General features: G+C 42.9%; 1 protein-coding gene across 2 annotated transcripts in view; it reads left to right on the forward strand.

Moving 5' to 3' along the window:
- The window catches only part of si:dkey-240h12.4 (death-associated protein kinase 2), a 48318-nt gene that overhangs the window by 25310 nt on the left and 1959 nt on the right, over nucleotides 1-21049 (forward strand). For both annotated transcript variants that reach the window (XM_036145655.1, XM_036145654.1), the window contains 9 exons: nucleotides 4206-4427; nucleotides 5583-5721; nucleotides 5798-5927; nucleotides 7930-7978; nucleotides 8231-8257; nucleotides 9449-9601; nucleotides 12112-12157; nucleotides 12262-12351; nucleotides 13816-13902. In XM_036145655.1, coding sequence (XP_036001548.1) covers nucleotides 4206-4427; nucleotides 5583-5721; nucleotides 5798-5927; nucleotides 7930-7978; nucleotides 8231-8257; nucleotides 9449-9601; nucleotides 12112-12157; nucleotides 12262-12351; nucleotides 13816-13902 — 943 coding nt within the window. The remainder of the gene's footprint in view (nucleotides 1-4205; nucleotides 4428-5582; nucleotides 5722-5797; nucleotides 5928-7929; nucleotides 7979-8230; nucleotides 8258-9448; nucleotides 9602-12111; nucleotides 12158-12261; nucleotides 12352-13815; nucleotides 13903-21049) is intronic.

The raw sequence follows: 21049 nt of genomic DNA on the forward strand, positions 1-21049 counted from the left end.
CAGTGCAGACTTACTGGGCAGAAGTCAAACTGGATGAGATATATACATTTTATATATGTATATCTATCTATCTATCTATCTATCTATCTATCTATCTATCTATCTATCTATCTATCTATCTATCTATCTATCTATCTATCTATCTATCTATCTATCTATCTTTTTGCAGTTACATATTAATATGATAAACACACAAATTATCTCTCTCTCTCTCTGTATATATATATATATATATATATATATATATATATATATATATATATATATATATATATTCATAGACTATTTGTTGCAATCCCTTCTATCATCAATCGGATCCAACAGGGTAGCTTCCTACCTTATGTGTAAATACATTTACAAATGGCACTTTAAACTGTACAAAAACAGATACTCATCAGTGACCATCTGCCACTTTTTAAGAGTATGTGATGGCAACAGCACTGATCTACATAGGAGCAAAACTATATACAGACAAGTGAGAGCAGAGGTGCCAATAACAGCATTTATAAATTATATAATACAAACCGCAATGTGGGGAAAAAATCAACAAAAAAAAAATAATGCATCTTAGAATCAAAGAGATTACAAAATCATAGCAAAAAGAAAAATACTCCATATTATTTTTCCCCATAAATCATGTCTGTCCAGTAATTTAGGACTATTTTGTTTGTTTTGTTTATATATATATATATATATATATATATATATATATATATATATATATATATCTCCTCAGTCACATTGTTTAGTAATCAGGGTGTTTAATGTACTTTTCTCTACTTCCATCCCTGCTATCCATTAGCACATATTGTGTTTATGCCTTAAAAACTGTACCTGTAAAGCATGAGGATTATCTATCATAAAATCTTACTTATGGAAGGTGTTATTGTTTCACCGTGTCCCGTCTACGGTGCAGCCCTCTCGGTGGACCCAGTTCGTTTTACCCAGTCAGGCGACCCCCACTTACTTATTACCTTGAATGCAGGACGCATAAAACAGACAAGTATGCTTTTAGTTATATTTTATCTAGGTAAAGACAGAGAAATAGTTACAGTCACACCAGCGCTGATGGGCCCCTGATCGGCAGGAAGGCCTCGAGTGCTCATCACACAAACATTATATAGGGATCTCGGGACACACCCATACAAGGGCGGTACACATCCAAACTGTGACACCAGCAGGGAAGCTGTGTCACCTCCGGGGTGGTATCTGATAGATATGTGCCAATCTTTTGGGTCAGTGCCATCTAAGTGTGCCATGCAGTTCTGAGATAAACAGCTCGTTCCACTTGACCTTGTTGATATCCTAACAGACCCCCTGATGATGTGTCATTATGGCACATCACCAAAGATGATCAACCAGTGGAACGACAGCTCTCAGTCTGTCCCTCTCCCAGAACAGTCGGTCATTCCGTCCAGTCCAAGCAATCCACGCACGTCAGCTTCTGGCTTCCAGAGTCCATCCATCTGTGATCTCCATGGCAGTCGATAGTGCGGCTCAGTCTCTGGGGTCACACAATCTCTGCTGGTGTGCCCGAAAGGCACTTTGTAAAAAACAGTCCAGTTGTCCGTTAGCCCCCCCTGTTGGTGTGCCCCAAAGGCACATCACAACGAAAACAGTTCCAAGGAATGGGCCGGACAAACCACAATGGAAACATCTTAGCATCAATCAGCATGAATACTTCATAATTCAGCATTTTTTACTCAACACCACAGTCCAAGCATTTTAACTACAATTTAGGGTTCAACTATTTGAGCTAGGCCTGTTTTAGGTTCCTATGCGCACATTATTTTAAGTTTACTTTAGACCATATAAGCTAAAGATGTACCTTAATCAAGGCCAAATACGTCTACTCTACCCCCACCCCAAGAAACCTCCTACTCGGTCCTCCACTCTCCATTCCTATGGACAACCATCCATCACTTTCAAACCTCACAAATCCAAGAGTACCAGTAGGGGGCATCAGAGGGCAGGCTGAGCCTCCAGCAGGAAAACCCCATCTCTCTAAGAAATGGTAAAAAACCCGATAGAGCCCAGTCTAGGGGAATCCCACTCTGGGCCAATCTGAGCGAGAAGACACCCTGTATTGAATCTAAAAATTAGCCTTACCAAGTAATTTATGGATCTGTGATAGCCATCAGATCCTGGTTTTCTATATAACAAAGCAAAAGGATTGCAAGAACTGTAGGTCTTGGTGTGTGTGTCTGTAACAGAGAGTTTTCATTCTTAGTCATAAAGCCATAGCGATCAACTTAATGCAACATCACAGTATAAACATCATAACACATAAAATCAAACATGGAAGTCAGTCGAAAACAGAAAGGAGAAAGAAAAGAGAAAAAATCAGTTTTGTGATTTAAAAAGAGTCTGTACGTCAATAACGCAAGTAAAAAACCGTCAGGCCAGTCTGAGCACGTGGCAGACATGAATCTATTCGCGCATAAGTGATCAGCTCAGTGTTCTCAGGCAACTGCTCCTTCATGGCAAACAGAAAGAAGAAAACATAAAAAATCATAGGTCTCTGGCATGTTACTCCCAAACTTCTTAAGTCCTCTTCTTATTCCTCCGCATGGACAAAAACGATTTAGTTGGATGGTAATGAGTGTCCTGTCCTTTTTCAGGCAATAAGCATTTTATCCCCAGTAAAATGCTCTGTTGAGATGGTTGGCAGACACCAGGCCTTGTTTACTGTTGAATAACAGAAACAAGGTGTGGTGTCTGCCAACCCCGGGATCTGGTTCCTAGTGTCCTTTTATTTGCGCACCCATAAGCGGAGCAAAAGTCGGACATCCTGGGACGGAGCTCTGGAAGTTTGCTGTCAATACAAAATCGAAATTATGTATTAAGTTAGACAATCATTTAATTCAATCAATTGGTCCCATGTAGCCCCTAAAGGGATGACGTTTTAAGGTCAGTTGATTTATCTGGAAATCAGTTGAGAATTCACCGGATTCCGATTGTCTAAAAACATAAAGTACCACTTTCCTGAATTGACGTGTATTCTCTCTGAGCGCAGCTTGGTCTGACCCAAGATGGCCGCTCTGTCGGCACGCCTCTCACCCAACGACGCGGCGTCTACGTATACATGTCTGTGGTCCTGCTCTCTTTGAAATACACCATCGATAAGAAACAACCAATCAGAGCCAGGAGTAATGTCTGGCTCTGATTAGTTGCTAGCAGTGTCAGTAACTCTTGTGTACATGTTGTTCACACCCCCTCCCCCGCACAGCGCTGCCGTCAACCAAGCTCCAGATTGCTGGTGGGCTGCGGCTGTGTGGAGAAATGGTGGAGAAATAACCTGTTTTACAGGAAAACTAAATTTCTGGAAGTGCAGCTGCTCAGAAATCCAAGACAGGCAAACACTGGAGCAGCACAGTAGGCTCTGCTAAGGGGGAGGGACCTGTCAGGCATATTTGTTCAAATGTTCAAGCTATGTCCACGGTTTTATCAAAACTTTAAAGCTTAAAACTCAAGCTCACAAAACAGTGAATAATTCAATTCAATTTTATTTATATAGCACCAATTCACAGTACATGCCATCTCAATGCACTTTACAAAGTCGAATTCAATCAAATCATACAGACAGGTTTGCTTAGATTGGGTATCTAAGGAAACCCATCAGATTGCATCGAGTCTTGACAAGCAGCATTCACTCCTCCCCTTGTCCTTTGAAAAGGACGTACCTTGGACTTCAGACTTACTCGGTTCATCTGCACTTTCATTCTGATCATTCTGTGGTTACATTTCCTCTTTTGATAGGATATTGAAAGTTTGGCTATAGTCACATGAACTTCAGACTCCTCAATAATGTTTTTACAGGGACATGTAGCTGGCCTTGTAGTCTTTGTAAGTATGTTTATTTAGTGCAATAAAAATTCTCATGCATTTATCAGTTCACTACATATCTCCTAATTCATTTATCAGGATCAGTCTGTTTTAAAAAGTGAAAGTCAACTTATTTAGCTTCAGTCTTGAACGCTGTGAAAAGATCATTTTATTGGTTTGATTTTGGTTTGCAGTCATTTTCTCTGAAATTATTTCTCTCTTGAGGGTCTCAGATTTTTCAAATACTTTGGTGTTAAAGTTAAGATTTTATTTCACAGCACAATAAATTTGTGTTAGAGCTGACAAAGCAGCACGTAGTCCACAAAATGTAGACAGAGTCTTTGTGAATGTATTGTTAAGTCTATTCTTGCCCCATTTAGTGGGCATTTTGGTCAGGTTCGAAAGGTCTGTGAGAGGACATCGAAGACCCGTTGGGCTGGCAAGTTTCTAAAGATTCGAAAAACTGCCTGCAGTCGTCTGGGCGTGGAGAGGACCAGTGTGGAGCGAGAGGTGGAGGTTCTACAGATTTTGCACCATCCAAATATTGTGGCCCTCAAAGATGTCTTTGAGAGTCGATCAGAGGTGGTACTCATTCTGGAGCTGTAAGTATCTATTCAATTCACACCCTAGAAACCGTGCGGTTTGATACGTGCTTCATTTTATACTCATGACAAGACAAGAATCTAATAGCTGTGGAGTGTTTTCTTTCTATCTATTATTAATTTCAAGCAAGTTAAAACATATTACCTGTCCTCCAGCTTGGACATCTAGTCAGCTGCAAGCAGGACCTCCTACGTAATACAGGGAAGCACCACTCCCAGCTTTATTGGGCATACAAAAAAAGCTGGGAAAGCTCTTTCCTGGGGAATTTGACAATATTTGCTTGTATTTACTACACATCCTTATTCCACTTCCTGACAAGATGCAGCCATAGGATTTGACCCATGCCACTCATGTCAAATAACCATGTATGATCATGTTTACCTCGTTCTCCTGCAGATAAGACACTGACTATTTGCAAATACATAACACAATCACACCCAGGAAAACCCAAAATCTCATTATAACCAATGACCTATGGTACATATTACCCTCAAATGATCCTAATTTTAGAGCTAGTGTTTATATTATGACATTGTGAATCACTCTCAGTTCTTTGCTAGGGTCTAACTAATGAACAATATTGGCGTCTTAGAATGCATGTAAAGTTTTTATAGGTTTTAGAGGTGGCATGCTGTTCATGACACTAGAGTAAGGGGCATCTGCTGGAAAAGAAGGCAACTACATCACAAAGGCTATTTTAAATATATGTATTCTTTTCAGCATATAAAGACATATAGACATATAGCATATAAATAGCATTTAGTTGAAAGCATTTTTTACACTTTAAAAAGGCACAAACAGACTAAACTTTCCTGTTTTTGCTCACCAGAATAAGTTTGGTAATCTTATCTGCTAAATGGCAGAAGAATGAGAAAGCTCTATGTGATGTGCTTAGTAAAACTGAATATTGATACGTTCTGAGGAAAATAGGGGAAACTATGACGTACATTGGTGGTAGCATCTTGTTTATCTGCAAAACAGACCGGTACACTTGACAGAAGTACAAAAGAATATCTCCTCTTGCGTAAATAGAACTACTTCAGGTGGTAAACTGAATATGAATAACTATGTATGTAGTTAAATAATACAAATTCAGTGTTCTTGGTTCTTGTGATGTTCTTTGTTGTAACACAGCCTTCTGTTTGACGTATCAGTGTTAGTGGAGGAGAGTTGTTCGACTTTATTGCTGAGAAGGAGAACCTTTTGGAGTGTGAGGCTATTGAGTTTCTAAAGCAAATCCTGGAGGGACTGAAGTTCATGCACAAGAACAACATTACACATTTTGACCTGAAGGTAACAGCAACTGACTCTAGCAATAACACTGCTTTCCATTACAGTGAAGAATGACAAAAATGTGTTCTGCTCTTAGCCTGAAAACATCATGCTGTCAGACAAAGCTTCTCCACATCCCAACATTAAACTCATCGACTTTGGCCTGGCTCATCATTTCTCCCCAGGAGAAGAATACAGAAGCACAAGTGGCACCCCCCAGTACATAGGTGAGAAGAAATACACTTTGCATGCACACACACGTCATTTGTAGTAAAGCAAAAATGAGATTTATTAGTGAATATGATAGATCACCCTTCCTTATAACTCCCTGCCTTAGTGCATGGTGTCCAAAGTGCATCCCTGAAGCCATTTGAAGCACCTGGACAGAGGTTTTGTGGCCCCAAAAAAGCAAATCAAAAGTGATTTGGTCCACCTGCTGCTCAAGTGATTGATGCAGATGGAGACTTTTTGGTTTTAATAAGAGAAAAATGATTACAGATAAGTTAAAATCTTCTTATAGTTGAAAATGTAAATAGACTCCTGTTTTTTAACCAGAGCATGTCACTTTTAGAATATACTAAGGACTATTTGCACACTTTTTAGCTTCTCAGGGAGTGCTTGACTGATGCATTCATGCAAATCGTAGTTTTTATGTTGCTCTTTGAAACGACTGCTAATCCTCTTGTTTTTAGCTTGAACATCTCGTTATTTAAATATGGCGAGTTATTGCTCGTTGCATGCTCGTTTTTTGTGGAGCAGGTAAAACATAAATCACTGTATCATTTTTGGGTCATTTTGTTATCTTTTAGATTATACTTTTTGGCCCTTTAGCACTCTTGACTTGACAATTTTGGCCCACGTGACAGACAGTTCGGACACCCCTGCCTTATTGTCATCCCACCACTTCTGACTCAGTTTCATCTGCCTCAGTGCTAGGTACAGCTTTGACTGGCAGTGAGCTTTTAGTACCACTGATACATTTTGGGAAGACTCAATGTGAGGTCCTACCAGGTGCTGTCTGGATGGCAGGGACAGATGCCTTTGGGTTCTGTAATGCTTGGCATACAATGCAGTGACCCATCTTTTAGTGTGGTCTGTCTTGGATGTAGCCACTGACTTTTAGGGTAGCCGGATGATTTTCTGCAGGGAGGACCATCATCACATTAGAGTCAAAATCCAAACACATGCAGCAGTTAGATTTAATTCAATCACATAAATCCATCTCATTTCAGCTCAACCCACAACAGTGAAACTCCATTTGAAAACCAATTTATTACAGTCCAATGTAGTTTAGTTGGGATCCATTTCAACTCCATGTGACAAAAGGGGTACCATCCATGTTGTCTGGGCTCCACAGCAGCTTTCAGGGAATTGTTTGGGCTAAATAATCTGTTAATGATTTCTTTCCATTGTCTTGTTTTGGCAGTAGACAGTGGCAAGCAGCTGGACAAACGCACACACAAAAAAGAAGAAACAACCCCTACTGACTTAGGCCCTTGAATAAAATTTACAAGCAGCAACTTGCAAGGGAACATTGTGTACTACTTACCGGAGCAAACGGAGAAGCAGATAGCTATCAACATAGAAGACTGAGACCAAAAAGCCTAGAACAAAATAGTATAGAATAGAGTGGAACATACTCTTTGGCTCACCAACAGACACAACAGAATGACAAAATGAAAGAAGGACTAAGCACACACAGCAAAAACACAAAGTTACAAATAAGAAATAAACAGCTAAAGTACAAACATACAGCCCTTCATTTTGTCACTACTGGCTTTTGGTTTTAGAAACTTGAGAATGCTAATAACAATTTAGAAAATATTTTTTTCGTTTGGCCAGATGGCCTCACAGACAGAAGCTGACTGCAAAAAAGATGAGAAGTATCTGCATTCATGCTTTTGTCAGTGAAGGGCTGGGTCAGATTATGGGGAGAGGGATTTCCCGCTATACTGGCTTTAAATGCAATCTTGTTTTTTGTTCTTATATTTACATTTTAAGGAATGAAACCAAGCAGCAAGGTGGAATGTTAGGACACCCGTGTAGACATTAGCTCAGTAATCTGCAACCGACTATTTAGAATAAGACTGTTAATATAGATAGTTAAAAGCTCCTCAGGAAAGGTTTAAAGAATGTATAAGAGGTGTTTCAATCTTCTTACTGCAGGTAAGATCAGTTTTTAGACTTCAGTATTCACCAGTTTAACGGAGATTTCTGTTTGTCTTTTAGCACCTGAGGTGATAAACTATGAGCCTCTCGGCCCAGCAGCAGACATGTGGTGAGAATCTACACTCAATGACCTTTTATACAGTCCATGTTGATGCTTAGACCAGACCTTCTCCTTATGTAAATATGGATCTTTGTTACATTTGGAACACAATTGTGGAAAGGTTCACATACTACTACTACCACTACTTCTAATAATAATAATAATTATTATTATTATTAATATCATTCTCTTTTAAATGAAGTTTCCTGTTAAAACTGATCTCCAAATCGTTGACTGTACCTTGTGTTTCTGTTTCTTCAGGAGCATTGGAGTTATTACCTATATACTGTGAGTTTTTGTATTGGGTGACTTGTAAGTACCTGCAGCAGGTGTACACTTTGTATTCCACTGTTTATACATGACACAGGACACAGATCATCAGATTGAATTTTGATCTGTAGCTATCTAACTCAAATGGCTGAATTTCCTCATCAGCATTATCTGCGGAAGCCTGAAAATGAGCTGTTTATTTGATTCAGGTGTGTTGGAGAAGGGAGGCATCTAAAGGTTGCAGGATAATAGCTTTGCTGTACTGGGCTTCGGCATCCCTGTCCTAGATCATGAGCTTGAGCTCATCAGACATACTTCAGATTCTTTAGAAGCAGTGCAATTGCCCTTTACTCACGCTACGGGTTGGAGGCTAACTTCAGCCACCTCATGTCGGTCAGTCTCAAACAGCACGGAGTCAGGGAGGATGGCAAAGGTAGGCGAAATGAAAAGTAAATAAGTAAGGTAAAATAACATTTTTCTCAGATATTGGAGAGAACCTACAGCATCTAGCAAAAGTGAGTACACCTCTCACATTTATGTAAATAACTTATTATTTACAAAAATGTTTTGAATCATTTTATGATTTTATTGTAAAGTATTTTTGCTGTCTGGTTGTTGTAAAGGGCTATATGAATAAATATATATAGCGTTTACAGCTTGAATAATAGTATAAACCTGCTGTCCACTCAAAACAGCTCAAAATACAGCCATTAATGTCTAAACCACTGGAAACAAAAGTGAGTACACCACTAAGGGAAAATGGCCAAAAGTGGGAATATCTTGTGTGGGTGCAATTATTGTCCAGAACCTCCTTGACAGTCTTGGGAATGGAGTTCACTAGAGCCTCACAGGTTTGGTAGAGGAGCTTGCTGGTTGCTGTTAGATAGACAGCTTAAGCGTTAGTAGGACAAAGTCAAATGAAACGGAGAACGGAGAACTGTAGGAAGAGAGCTTATATCCTCTGCCCCTCCTAACTGGAGGAGAAGCCATGGAGACACACAGACTTTTAACTCATAAAGAAGGATGGCCACCCGTAGAGCCCTGACAACAAGGATTAATTAAATATTGCTCTGAAATGTGAGCCCCATGGTTGACATCCTGTGACCAAGGAAACATAACTTAAATAAAGCCACAGAAGCACTTTGAATGAATAAACTGGGATATGCACATGAAATAATCTCTCTAATCCAATGTGCTCTCTCTCCTCAGATTGAGCGGTTTGTCTCCGTTCCAAGGTGACACTGATGAAGAGACTCTGAGGAACGTCATTGCTACCAATTATCAGTTCGATAAGCAATACTTCAGCATGACCAGCTCCATGGCCAAAGATTTCATCATGAAACTTTTGATAAAAAATCCCAAGTATGTAATATGGCCACAGTATTTCTCATGTGCATGTTTGAAGTTTTATAGACATCAAATTTTAACTTTTCTAACAATACAGGAAACACACCTCCAGCCTAGGATAACAATGAAGGGGGGACACATGCTGCCAGTTTATAAGCATAAATAACAGAAAAGCAGCCTGCAAAAAGTAAATAGAATTGTTGAACTTATTTGTGCTACCATTCAGCTATGGCAGAGAAAAAAGAACAACAAGTTGTTATCAATTGCATTCAAACAGAATCTGCACTCATTCACAGCAACATATGGCCTACCCCCTGAACCTGAAAATTCCTGCTTCATTCTTGAAGGTCAGGTCAGGAAAGAAACCTATTTATATGAACTTCCTATGTCATGACCAAGAAGAGAGTCCAAATATGTAACCAATTTTTCCAAAAGCTTCTTTATAATTCCAAAAGGTTTGTGCATTTTGAAAATCCTCGCAATTGTATGTTGTATAGTCAAACAAATAACTATAAGCCAAACAATAAATGACATAAACTTCCAGATAAAGTAACTGGAATTGCTCAATGTTATTTATTTTACACACAAAAAAACATTTTAAAGTGTAACTCACCTCAGAGTGACAAATTTTGAAAAGTTCCACAAAAGTGGGCACTGCCAAGAGACCCTGAGAGGCAGGGCTAGGTGTGGGGAACATGAACGTTTAAAGCAGTAACAAACTAAACACTGTCGATCAATGCTCCCAATTCCAACTCCTGAGTCTGACTCGCCACAGGGACAAGTGTGTCTGACTGATTATATATATATATATATATATATATATATATATATATATATATATATATATATATATATATATATATATTTATAAACTTTAACCAAAATGAAGATTCACTAACAGGATGAAAAGAGAAATTACACTTTTCTAAAGATTCTTCCGAAATCATAATAAGCCTCCAAATAAAAAGCCTTCGATGATGTCGTTTTTGAAAGGACAGGATGTTCTTTGTTGAAATGTTTCATCTCTTCTCCAAGAGACTTCCTTCAGTCTGTAGAGTTGGAGGTAAACTCAGCCTTAAGCACAGTGCATAGAGGATAATCAAGTTTAAGGCTGACAATCAAAGCTGAGTCATGCTCAAAATAACAGCATATTGAGAAGGGGACAATTAGACCCACAGGCCTCCACCCCATTTTTTACATCCTCTTGTGTGAACTTTACATCTTTATCCACACAGTTGATGTGATTTCCTTATATATTAAATTTATCCCAGGTGTCATCAACATACCTGAACCGATGGCAGATGGGTTTTCCTGGACTGTGAGATTTCAATCTTGGATGAAGGACAGTTAAAAATGTGATGTGAAAAATGCAATGTGATTATCCTAACTGGGCTTTCCTCAAAGCAGAGAAGGAACCCAAACAGGACTCCAGCCAGCCATCAGGGGAAAAGGAGGACCCCTAACCCAGACCCAGACCATGATGGAGGATGACATGTTGCGGGATTTCAGAGAAACTGGGATGCTTCTAAACATGACGTCCCAGTGGCTTTAAACCCCAAAACACATTAGGGCAAAGAATAGTTCAGTCCAAAGATTCGGCTCCCCGGCTCAAGCAGAGCAATGCTATTTATTCCGATAAGTGCCAGCAGGACTGTGATCAGTTCTACATCATGGAAACAAAGCAGGCACTGGCCCACATCATCAGGTCAAGATTCGGTGGTTTACACTCATCTGCAGGCCAGAAGTCTCATCCTGGACTGGAATGTTGGTTTGAGAGGGGAGTAAAAGAAGCTATTCTGTGAAAAGAAATCTTATTAAACAAGGGTGGATGGGGTGGATAAATGGCCATCAGAGCACTAACAATGGGTTGGTAGGCTGAGGGTCCTCTTTTGCACGTGAACAACCAGTTTTAATTGTTACCATTAAACTATGTTGCTCCACAATGCAAAGGGAAGGCCTCCCCACATGTGCAGGTCAGTCTTACCTGCACTTCCGCTCATTGGGGGGGGGGCAAGAGGTATTTACCCAGTCCTGCTTCTGACCTGACGTAGTTGAAGATCTGAGCTGATTTGCGCCTTCCCCACCCTATCGGCGTTGCAGATTGGGCTAAGCAAGCCAATCCCCAAGTAGAGATTCCGTGCACCCACAGAGATCAATTTTTAACCTCCTTTTTCTGAATAATGTATTGACTAGTTTCAAGATAGGACAATTTTACCCAGTATAGTATTTCTGAAAAGGATTGCCAACTATAGCTTCAACTTCTCTGACTGAAGAAGTCTCTTAGAGAAGTGACAAAACGTTTCTACAAAGAAGAACCCGTCCAGAGGACCTACAAAAAAATTTTTCTACCTATTTTCTTCCTATTGAAATGCATCAAGACATGATCGGCTTAATTGAAAATGGGTAAAGGCTGGGGTAATAGAATGCTACAGTTTGGCATGGTGTATACTTTAATAACAATCATTACAAATTAAGTTTCTAATTGCTGTCAGCCATTCAGGATTTTGTGTTATTGTATGTTTCAGTGAAAGAATGACGGCTGAAGAATGTCTTCTTCACCCATGGATAAAGGTTTCAACAACTATTTCTTTCCCTGATCAGCACGGTTTACAATGTTAAACAGATGACTTTAATTGTTCAGAGACATTAACATATCTGTTGTTATCTTTTTGTAGCCCATCACTCGCACACAAGCAGCCACAAGAAGCCGATCCTCAATCAATATAAAGAGCTTTAAAAAGTTTAACGCCAAAAGGAAATGGAAGGTGTGTTTGAAGAGTTATAGTAACCTTGAAATGTTTTTTCTAAGCATTTCGTGTTTGTTCTATAACAATCTGCAATACAATAAAGAAGATGCAACACATGAGTAGGGGTGGCAATGAAAGCTTGATTTCAAATATCAATCAAAACCAAAACACATGATGTGAGTAATGTGTTATTTCCTTATCCTTCTCTTGACCCACAGAAATGGGTCTGGAAGAAAGTCTTCTGGATCAAGCCTGAGAACAAAATGTCGTTCTAACCCACATGTTGATCAGCTGACATCTTTTGATGTCTGAAGAACCAGACCTCAGATGAAACCAGTTGAAATGACCTTCTTCCCTAGGGTGGCTGGCTTTAGCCTTAGGGATCGAGTGAGGATTTCCATTATCCAGAGAGAGCTTGGAGTAGAGCCACTGCTCCTCTGTAATGGAGTTGAGTCAATTGAGTTGGTTGGGGCATCTGATCAAGTTGCTTACTCTGTGCCTCCCTTTGCTGGTTGCACTGGTATGTCCCAGTGGGAGGAGACATCAGGGAGGGTGCAGAACTTGTTGGAGGGACAATAACTTCTGGCCTAGAAAAACCTTGGGATCCCCCAGAATGAGCTGGAGAGTGTCACTGGGAAGGGATTTTTTCTTTCAGTCTGCCAGGATGGATAGATAGAATCCTCCCTCTTCCTCCTAAGGAGAATGGAGCCTGAAACTGGGAATATCTTGATTTGGATAGGCAAGGATGAAGTGTTGACACATTATTTCATAGGACACTGGTGAACCATTTGACTTTAAGTGCCAAATGCACCAAACTTTTTAAGAAATCTTGAGCTTTGTGGCATAGATCCAGAGGTCTTTTCCTGCTATAGTAGATATGGTAGATCTCTGGTATGTATTTAGAATCTGATGCTTCCACCTTTGAGGCATTTGACAAGGAAAGGCCATAAACATGCATCTTCTTTCCAATCCATTATGATCATTATACTCTTTACACAACAGACACTTTTCCTCTGTGGTGTATTCTGCTTTTGTACTGAAACGTCACTGATGTTAAGGTATAGATATGGTGGGACCAGTGGGAGTTTTTTTACTAGTTCCTAAGCCTTTTGAGCTGTCAGTAATTCAATTCAATTTTATTTATTTAGCGGCAATTCACAACACAAGTCATCTCTTTTTTTGTGTCCTGCCTAATCTTAACATTGCCTAATATTAAAAACTGCTATGTCACAGTTAATGAAGTAACACCGACCCACACAAGATTTTGTAACATTGTTCAAGTAGTTGTTTAATAAGTATTTCCTGAAATAATTTTCTCTTTAGACTAAATAAGTTAATCATTTGCAAACCGAATAGTTCTTCATTTAGAAGAAAATACAAGGTTATGGAACTATACCTCATATAGTATATTGCACAACGGATGCAATGTGCAAAACCTGATTTTTAAGCATTTCTTAACTCTAAATTCTAACCCTTCTTCAGATGTCCTACAACATGGTGTTGATGTGTAACCGGCTTGTCAATTTGAGACTGCTTTGTAGGGGCACCTCACATCCAGATCCATTACAGGTGAGAGCACGCTTGACTAAAACTATTTTCTAATCTTCCATTCCACTATTTGGCCTGAGAACAGCTTTGTTGACGTCTTCTAAACATCCCCAATCATTACCTCCAACGCTATGGAAATAGCAACTTGTCACAAGTTACTGAAACTCTTGTCCATGTTTTTATGACATTTTTTGCTGTTATACAGGATATAGATTTTATTGCAGTAGTTATGTTATGACAAAAATATTTACACTAATTAATCCCCTCTTGATATTATAATTCTATTCAGTCACAAAGAAATGAAAAGCCACTTCTTTTCATTGGAAGATATGGGAACACTTTAGAATAAGGCTCCCTTTATAGAGGCTTATAAATGGGTTGTAGATTTGTTCTTAATTAATCTGTAAACACTTTATAAATATTAATAACTCTTTATTATGCATTCAATAGACAAAAAAGAGACAAGACTGAATGTTTTTTTGCCAAATAGTGAGCCAAATCTATTTTAAGCTCTCTATTTGGCATCTATTTTTACAACCTTGTAAGCTCAATAAGCATTTATAAACATAATTCTATACCATGTATTATTCTACTTTATGTCATTGTCATGATTTGTCTTTGGATGAACCCGGACACAGCACGCACACACAGAGCTTGATCTTGAAGTGAGTTTTATTGTACAGAATGATGGGTGAATGACGAGAGGAACCAGAGTCTTATGGACGGAGGTGAAGGGTGCGGAAGCTGGCTGGCAGGAGGAACACGGGGAGACTGACCCGGAGGTGACTCGGGAGCGAAGGACCTGAAGGCGTTGAGCAGAGTTACAGAGCTGAAGACCGAGGAGCTGAGTTGCTGAGCTGAAGATCGTGAAGCGGAGTTGTAGAGCTGAAGACCGTGGAGCAGAGCTGCGGAGCTGAAGTCCTTGGAGCAGAGCTGCAGAGCAGAAGTCCTTGGAGCAGAGCTGCAGAGCTGAAGACCGTTGAGCAGAGCTGCAGAGCTGAAGACCGTTGAGGCAGAGCTGCAGAGCTGAAGACCGTTGAGGCAGAGCTGCAGAGCTGAAGACCGTTGAGGCAGAGCTGCAGAGTTGAAGACCGTTGAGGCTGCTGTAGACTTCACCGTGTAGCTGAGAGGATTCTTGGAGGTGCAGATTGGTGCGGGTGCAGGAACTCTGGCAACCAGACGTGGGAAGATCTCTGGACAGAGGCGCAACAGAGGATGAAACAGACTGAGACTGAACGGGAGTGAACACTACGGGCCGGCAACGAGAGCAGAGAGAGGTATGCTTAAATAGGGGTGGGACCAGGTGGAGGCAGTTGCGGGTTAATTGCAGCCTGACAGGTGGAACCCATCAGGCTGCGCATTAACGAGAGAGAGGGAGAGAGGCTCAGCATGCAGCCCTCACGCTGCATCCTGACAGTACCCCCCCCCCCCCCAAGGCCGGACACCGGACGGCCCAGAATCTCCACGCTGGGTGGGTGGAGGGGGCCTAGGAAGGCGGGCAAGAGTCAAACTGAGAGACCAAAAAGCCAGCAAGCACCAAAGGGACCAGAGAACACTAGGGGAACCAAAAGGACCAGAGAACACTAGGGGACCCAAAGGGGTCAGAGAACACTAGGGGAACTAAAGGGGTCAGAGAACACTAGGAACCAAGGAGCTAGAGAATACAGGGGACCAAGGAGCTAGAGAACACTAGGGGACCAAGGAGCTAGAGAACACTAGGGGACCAAGGTGCTAGAGAACACTAGGGAACCAAGGAGCTAGAGAACACTAGGGGACCAAGGAGCTGGAGATCACGGGGGAAACCCAAGGAGCTAAAAACACTGATGTGCCGGAGCACGACTAGGGCGTGGCACATCAGGGAAAGGTCCGAGCGCTTGACAGCGCCGGGGGAAAGAGCAAGCGCTTGACAGCGCCGGGGGAAAAAGCGGGCGTACACAACGCCAAAAGGGAAGGATCGGGCGTACACAACGCCAAGGAACGGGCGTACGGAAAACGCCAAGGAACGGGCGTACGGAAACGCCAAGGAACGGGCGTACGGAAACGCCAAGGAACGGGCGTACGGAAACGCCAAGGAACGGGCGTACGGAAACGCCAAGGGGGAGGAACGGGCGTAAGGAAACGCCAAAGGGAAGGAACGGGCGTATGGAAACGCCAAGGAACGGGCGCGCACAACGCCAAAGGGGAAGGAGCGGGCGCACACAACGCCAAAGGGGAAGGAACGGGCGTACACAACGCCAAAGGGGAAGGAACGGGCCAACAGCAGCGCTAAGGAAGGTAACGGGCGTATGAAACGCCAAGGGGGAAAGGACAGGCGGGCTGACACGTCAGAGCTCAACAGCGCAAGAAAACACTGGAGCACAATAACGTACAGAGACACCGGGGGAAAGGAAAGGGCGTGCGAAAACGCCAAGAGCAAGGAACGGGCGTATGGGAACGCCAAAGGCAAGGAACGGGCGTATGGGAACGCCAAGGGCAAGGAACGGGCGTATGGGAACGCCAAGGGCAAGGAACGGGCGTATGGGAACGCCAAGGGCAAGGAACGGGCGTATGGGAACGCCAAGGGCAAGGAACGGGCGTATGGGAACGCCAAGGGCAAGGAACGGGCGTATGGGAACGCCAAGGGCAAGGGACGGGCGTATGGGAACGCCAAGGGGGAAAGGACAGGCGGACTGACACGTCGGAGCTCAACAGCGCAAGGAAACGCTGGAGCACCACTAACGTACAGAGACACCGGGGGAAAGGAAAGGGCGTGCGAAAACGCCAGGAGCAAGGAACGGGCGTATGGGAACGCCAAGGGGAAGGTACGCCGGAGGGTGAGGGAAGCGCTGGGGCCCAAGGGACGAGATCGCCAGGGCGTGAGGGAAACGCCGGGGCGCAAAGGAAGCAACTCGCCGGGGCGTGAGGAAAACGCCGGGGCGCAAGGGTAAGTAACTCGCCGGGGCGTGAGGGAAACGCCGGGGCGCAAGGGAAGCAACTCGCCGGGGCGTGAGGGAAACGCCGGGGCGCAAAGGGGAAACTCGCCGGGGCGTGAGGAAAACGCCGGGGCGCAAGGGTAAGTAACTCGCCGGGGCGTGAGGGAAATGCCGGGGCGCTAGAGTAGGGATCGCCAGGGCGTGTGGGAAACGCCGGGGCGCAAGGGAAGAGATCGCCGGGGCGTGTGGGAAACGCCGGAGCATAAGGGTAAGATTGCCGGGGCGTGAGGTAAACGCCGAGGCAGAACGGCCGCACACAGCGCCAAGGGGAAGGTATAGGCATACTGCTATGCTAGGGTTCAACAACGTACGGAAACGGTGGAACACAACTAGCATACAGAAAAGCCAGGGAAGAGGACAGGCGTGTGGAAACGCCAGAGGAAGGTACAGGCGGGCCATGACACTAGGGCTCTACAGCGTATAGAAACGCTGGAGCACAACTGGTGTATGGTTACCCCTGGAGAAAAAACTGACGTATGGGAACGTCAGGGGAAGCAAGAACGAAGGCGTCCTAACACGCAAGGGAACACGAACAGAGGGCGTCCTAACACGCCAGGGAACACGAACAGAGGGCGTCCTAACACGCCAGGGAACACGAACAGAGGGCGTCCTAACACGCCAGGGAACACGAACAGAGGGCGTCCTAACACGCCAGGGAACAGGGAATGCGCCGAGCAGCAACTGGCCGATCGCACCAGAGGCTCAGCCGGCGACATGGGAGCGCCGGAGGGCTCTGGTGGCGGCTTGCATGCGCTGGGCAGCAACAGGCGGGTGCGCCAGAGGGCTCAGCCGGCGACTAGAAGCGCCGGAGAGCTCTGGCAGCGCCTAACCACAGAAGGAGACCAAACAAGAGGACTAGGCTAGGGAAACAATGGACTACTACACTAAGACAGGGACTACTAAACTAAGACAGAGGCTACGAGACTAAGACAGAGGCTACGAGACTAAGACAGAGGCTACGAGACTAAGACAGAGGCTACGGGACTAAGACAGAGGCTACGGGACTAAGACAGAGGCTACGGGACTAAGACAGAGGCTACGGGACTAAGACAGAGGTTATGGGACTAAGACAGGACTCGAGAGGAACTACAGGGGCTAGACGAGAAAACCAAATAAACCAGAAAACTCGGAGGGGAACCGAAACCTAGAACTAAACTATAAAACAAAGCAAAAACAGGAAGACGAGGGCTGGTTCAGCTAAAACAAATGAAAAACTAGATAACTAAAGCTAGAATTAAGAACACGGGAAAAACAGGAAATCTAAGGTAAATAACTAGAATTTAGATGCACAACGCAAGACTAAAGGTAAACCTAGAACAATAGAACTGAGCAGAAAGAAAATTAAACCCAAAACAAACAGAAACTCAACTACTCTAAAGAAAACAAAAAAAAACTCCTAAATAATTCTAAAGTACAAAAGATCCTAGGGTAACCAAAACCATGGTTAAACCTATATGAATTTTCTGAAAGCAGAACAACCAAACAAAAGAACTCTAAAGGAACACTGGAAAACTGTAAAACCAAAGAATGTTGAGTAACTCAAAACCTCGGGGTCAAAATAACTCAAAACAACAACAACTGAAACTGGAGAACTAGATGTCTAACTAAGAACGAGAATCTGGAAAACAAATCCGGAAAATAAAGCTAAACTAGGAAACTAAAGATCTAAGGCAGAAACTAGAGCATGGAGACAGGAACTAGGGATCGCAGGCAGGAACTGGAGACACAGACAGGAAGTCGAGAGCGGGGATCTTGAGACGCGGACAGGAAGTTGAGCACGCAGACAGGAACTGAGGTGGGGCGGATCCTACCAGCTTCCGCACCTAGGCTCTGTGCGTGCTCGGGTTCATCCTTTGGCCGGCCCGTAATTGTCATGATTTGTCTTTGGATGAACCCGGACACAGCACGCACACACAGAGCTTGATCTTGAAGTGAGTTTTATTGTACAGAATGATGGGTGAATGACGAGAGGAACCAGAGTCTTATGGACGGAGGTGAAGGGTGCGGAAGCTGGCTGGCAGGAGGAACACGGGGAGACTGACCCGGAGGTGACTCGGGAGCGAAGGACCTGAAGGCGTTGAGCAGAGTTACAGAGCTGAAGACCGAGGAGCTGAGTTGCTGAGCTGAAGATCGTGAAGCGGAGTTGTAGAGCTGAAGACCGTGGAGCAGAGCTGCAGAGCAGAAGTCCTTGGAGCAGAGCTGCAGAGCTGAAGACCGTTGAGCAGAGCTGCAGAGCTGAAGACCGTTGAGGCAGAGCTGCAGAGCTGAAGACCGTTGAGGCAGAGCTGCAGAGCTGAAGACCGTTGAGGCAGAGCTGCAGAGCTGAAGACCGTTGAGGCAGAGCTGCAGAGTTGAAGACCGTTGAGGCTGCTGTAGACTTCACCGTGTAGCTGAGAGGATTCTTGGAGGTGCAGATTGGTGCGGGTGCAGGAACTCTGGCAACCAGACGTGGGAAGATCTCTGGACAGAGGCGCAACAGAGGATGAAACAGACTGAGACTGAACGGGAGTGAACACTACGGGCCGGCAACGAGAGCAGAGAGAGGTATGCTTAAATAGGGGTGGGACCAGGTGGAGGCAGTTGCGGGTTAATTGCAGCCTGACAGGTGGAACTCATCAGGCTGCGCATTAACGAGAGAGAGGGAGAGAGGCTCAGCATGCAGCCCTCACGCTGCATCCTGACAGTCATGGTGTACACCTTACAATAACACCCCCTCTAGGCATTTATAAATGTTTATCAATCATCAATGAAAGGTGTCATGGTATACATAAGGCTCCCTGATAGTTGTGGGTGTTTATAATGCAGTGATAAAGTAGAGTATTACATGTTACAGAATTATGTCTACAAATGCTTATTGAGCTTACAAGGTTGCACTTAAGACGGAAATATTTATTATAGCAGATCTAGACAAAATATATAGAATTTGAAACATTTTGCCAAATATAGATTTGACTGACTATCTGACCCTTTATTAATGCAAAATAAACAGTTATTAATTATTTATATGGTGTTATCAGAATAAATTACAATATGTCTACAAACCATTTAAAAGCCTCTATAAAGGGAGCCTTATTGTAAAGTGGTACAGAAGATACAAACAAGTTCAGTTTCTCTAATTTTATGCTGGTTTCATTTGAATTGAGAGAAACAGGTTTTCAATAAGAAAATCCATAAAAATGCATAAAGTAAAACTTACAAATTAGTTTAAATGCCATTAAGTCAAACAAGAGTTTAACCCTTTAATCCAACCAGAATTCTAGCTTTCCCAGTGTCAGGATGTCCCCTGGAACACAGACAGTTGTTGATGTGACTATTTAGAAATTGGAGGAATATAAAATAAAAACAAACTTCATCCAAAATCATGCCTTATGGGGTGAAGGTGACCACGAGAAGGGTAAGTGATCAGCCACAAGTATAGGGTGGAGCTTCTTAATAATGTGATGGCTGCCCATATCCCTGACTGGTTTAAGAAGACAGGTGATCATTGGAATGATTTAGAAAAGGTTTTGGAGAAAGTTTAAGCCCTTGGTGTTATCCTGACTCAACAATGTTGAGAAATGTTGACATGAACAGCAGCATCCTCCAAGTCAAGCCCCGATGTGGAAATATCCCCCAAATTCCACATCTTCCATGTCCGCTCCGTTCCGTTTATATACGTGCAGGTCCGTCAGACGGAGCAACTACGACGTTATTTTAATTAATGAGAACCATTACACATTCTCCGAGTGTCACCGTCAGTGGACAAACTCTCCATTCTTCACCATCAAAATACGGAACAAGTTTATTTTCTGTTCCTTCCGGTACTCCAGCCCAATATTTTCTACTGAAATTCCCATAAAATGGAGGTGAAGTATGGGTTGAAATGTCTTTTAACTTAAGTTAAAAAATTTAATTATTTTAAATACAAAAACATACAAGGTTTTGGTGGCCAATGTTCTCACCCATACTTGATGGAAGTAAAAATAGCTCAGTGTGAACGGTCATCTGCCGCGACCGACTGGGGGTTAGAAAAGACATAGCAGAGACACAGAAAGCACAGAAGCTCACATTGATCCAGTTATATGGTGATAGCAGATGATCTGCCTCCCCTGATGATGTCACAGCTAACAGAACACCAGACCAGATGTACCTGCCATGAAGAGAAAAATGACAGAGAACAAAAAGTTAAATATTGAAATAACAATAAACAATGCAAA

This window comes from Fundulus heteroclitus, chromosome 13 (genome assembly GCF_011125445.2).
Source record: "Fundulus heteroclitus isolate FHET01 chromosome 13, MU-UCD_Fhet_4.1, whole genome shotgun sequence".
NCBI classification, from domain to species: domain Eukaryota; kingdom Metazoa; phylum Chordata; class Actinopteri; order Cyprinodontiformes; family Fundulidae; genus Fundulus; species Fundulus heteroclitus.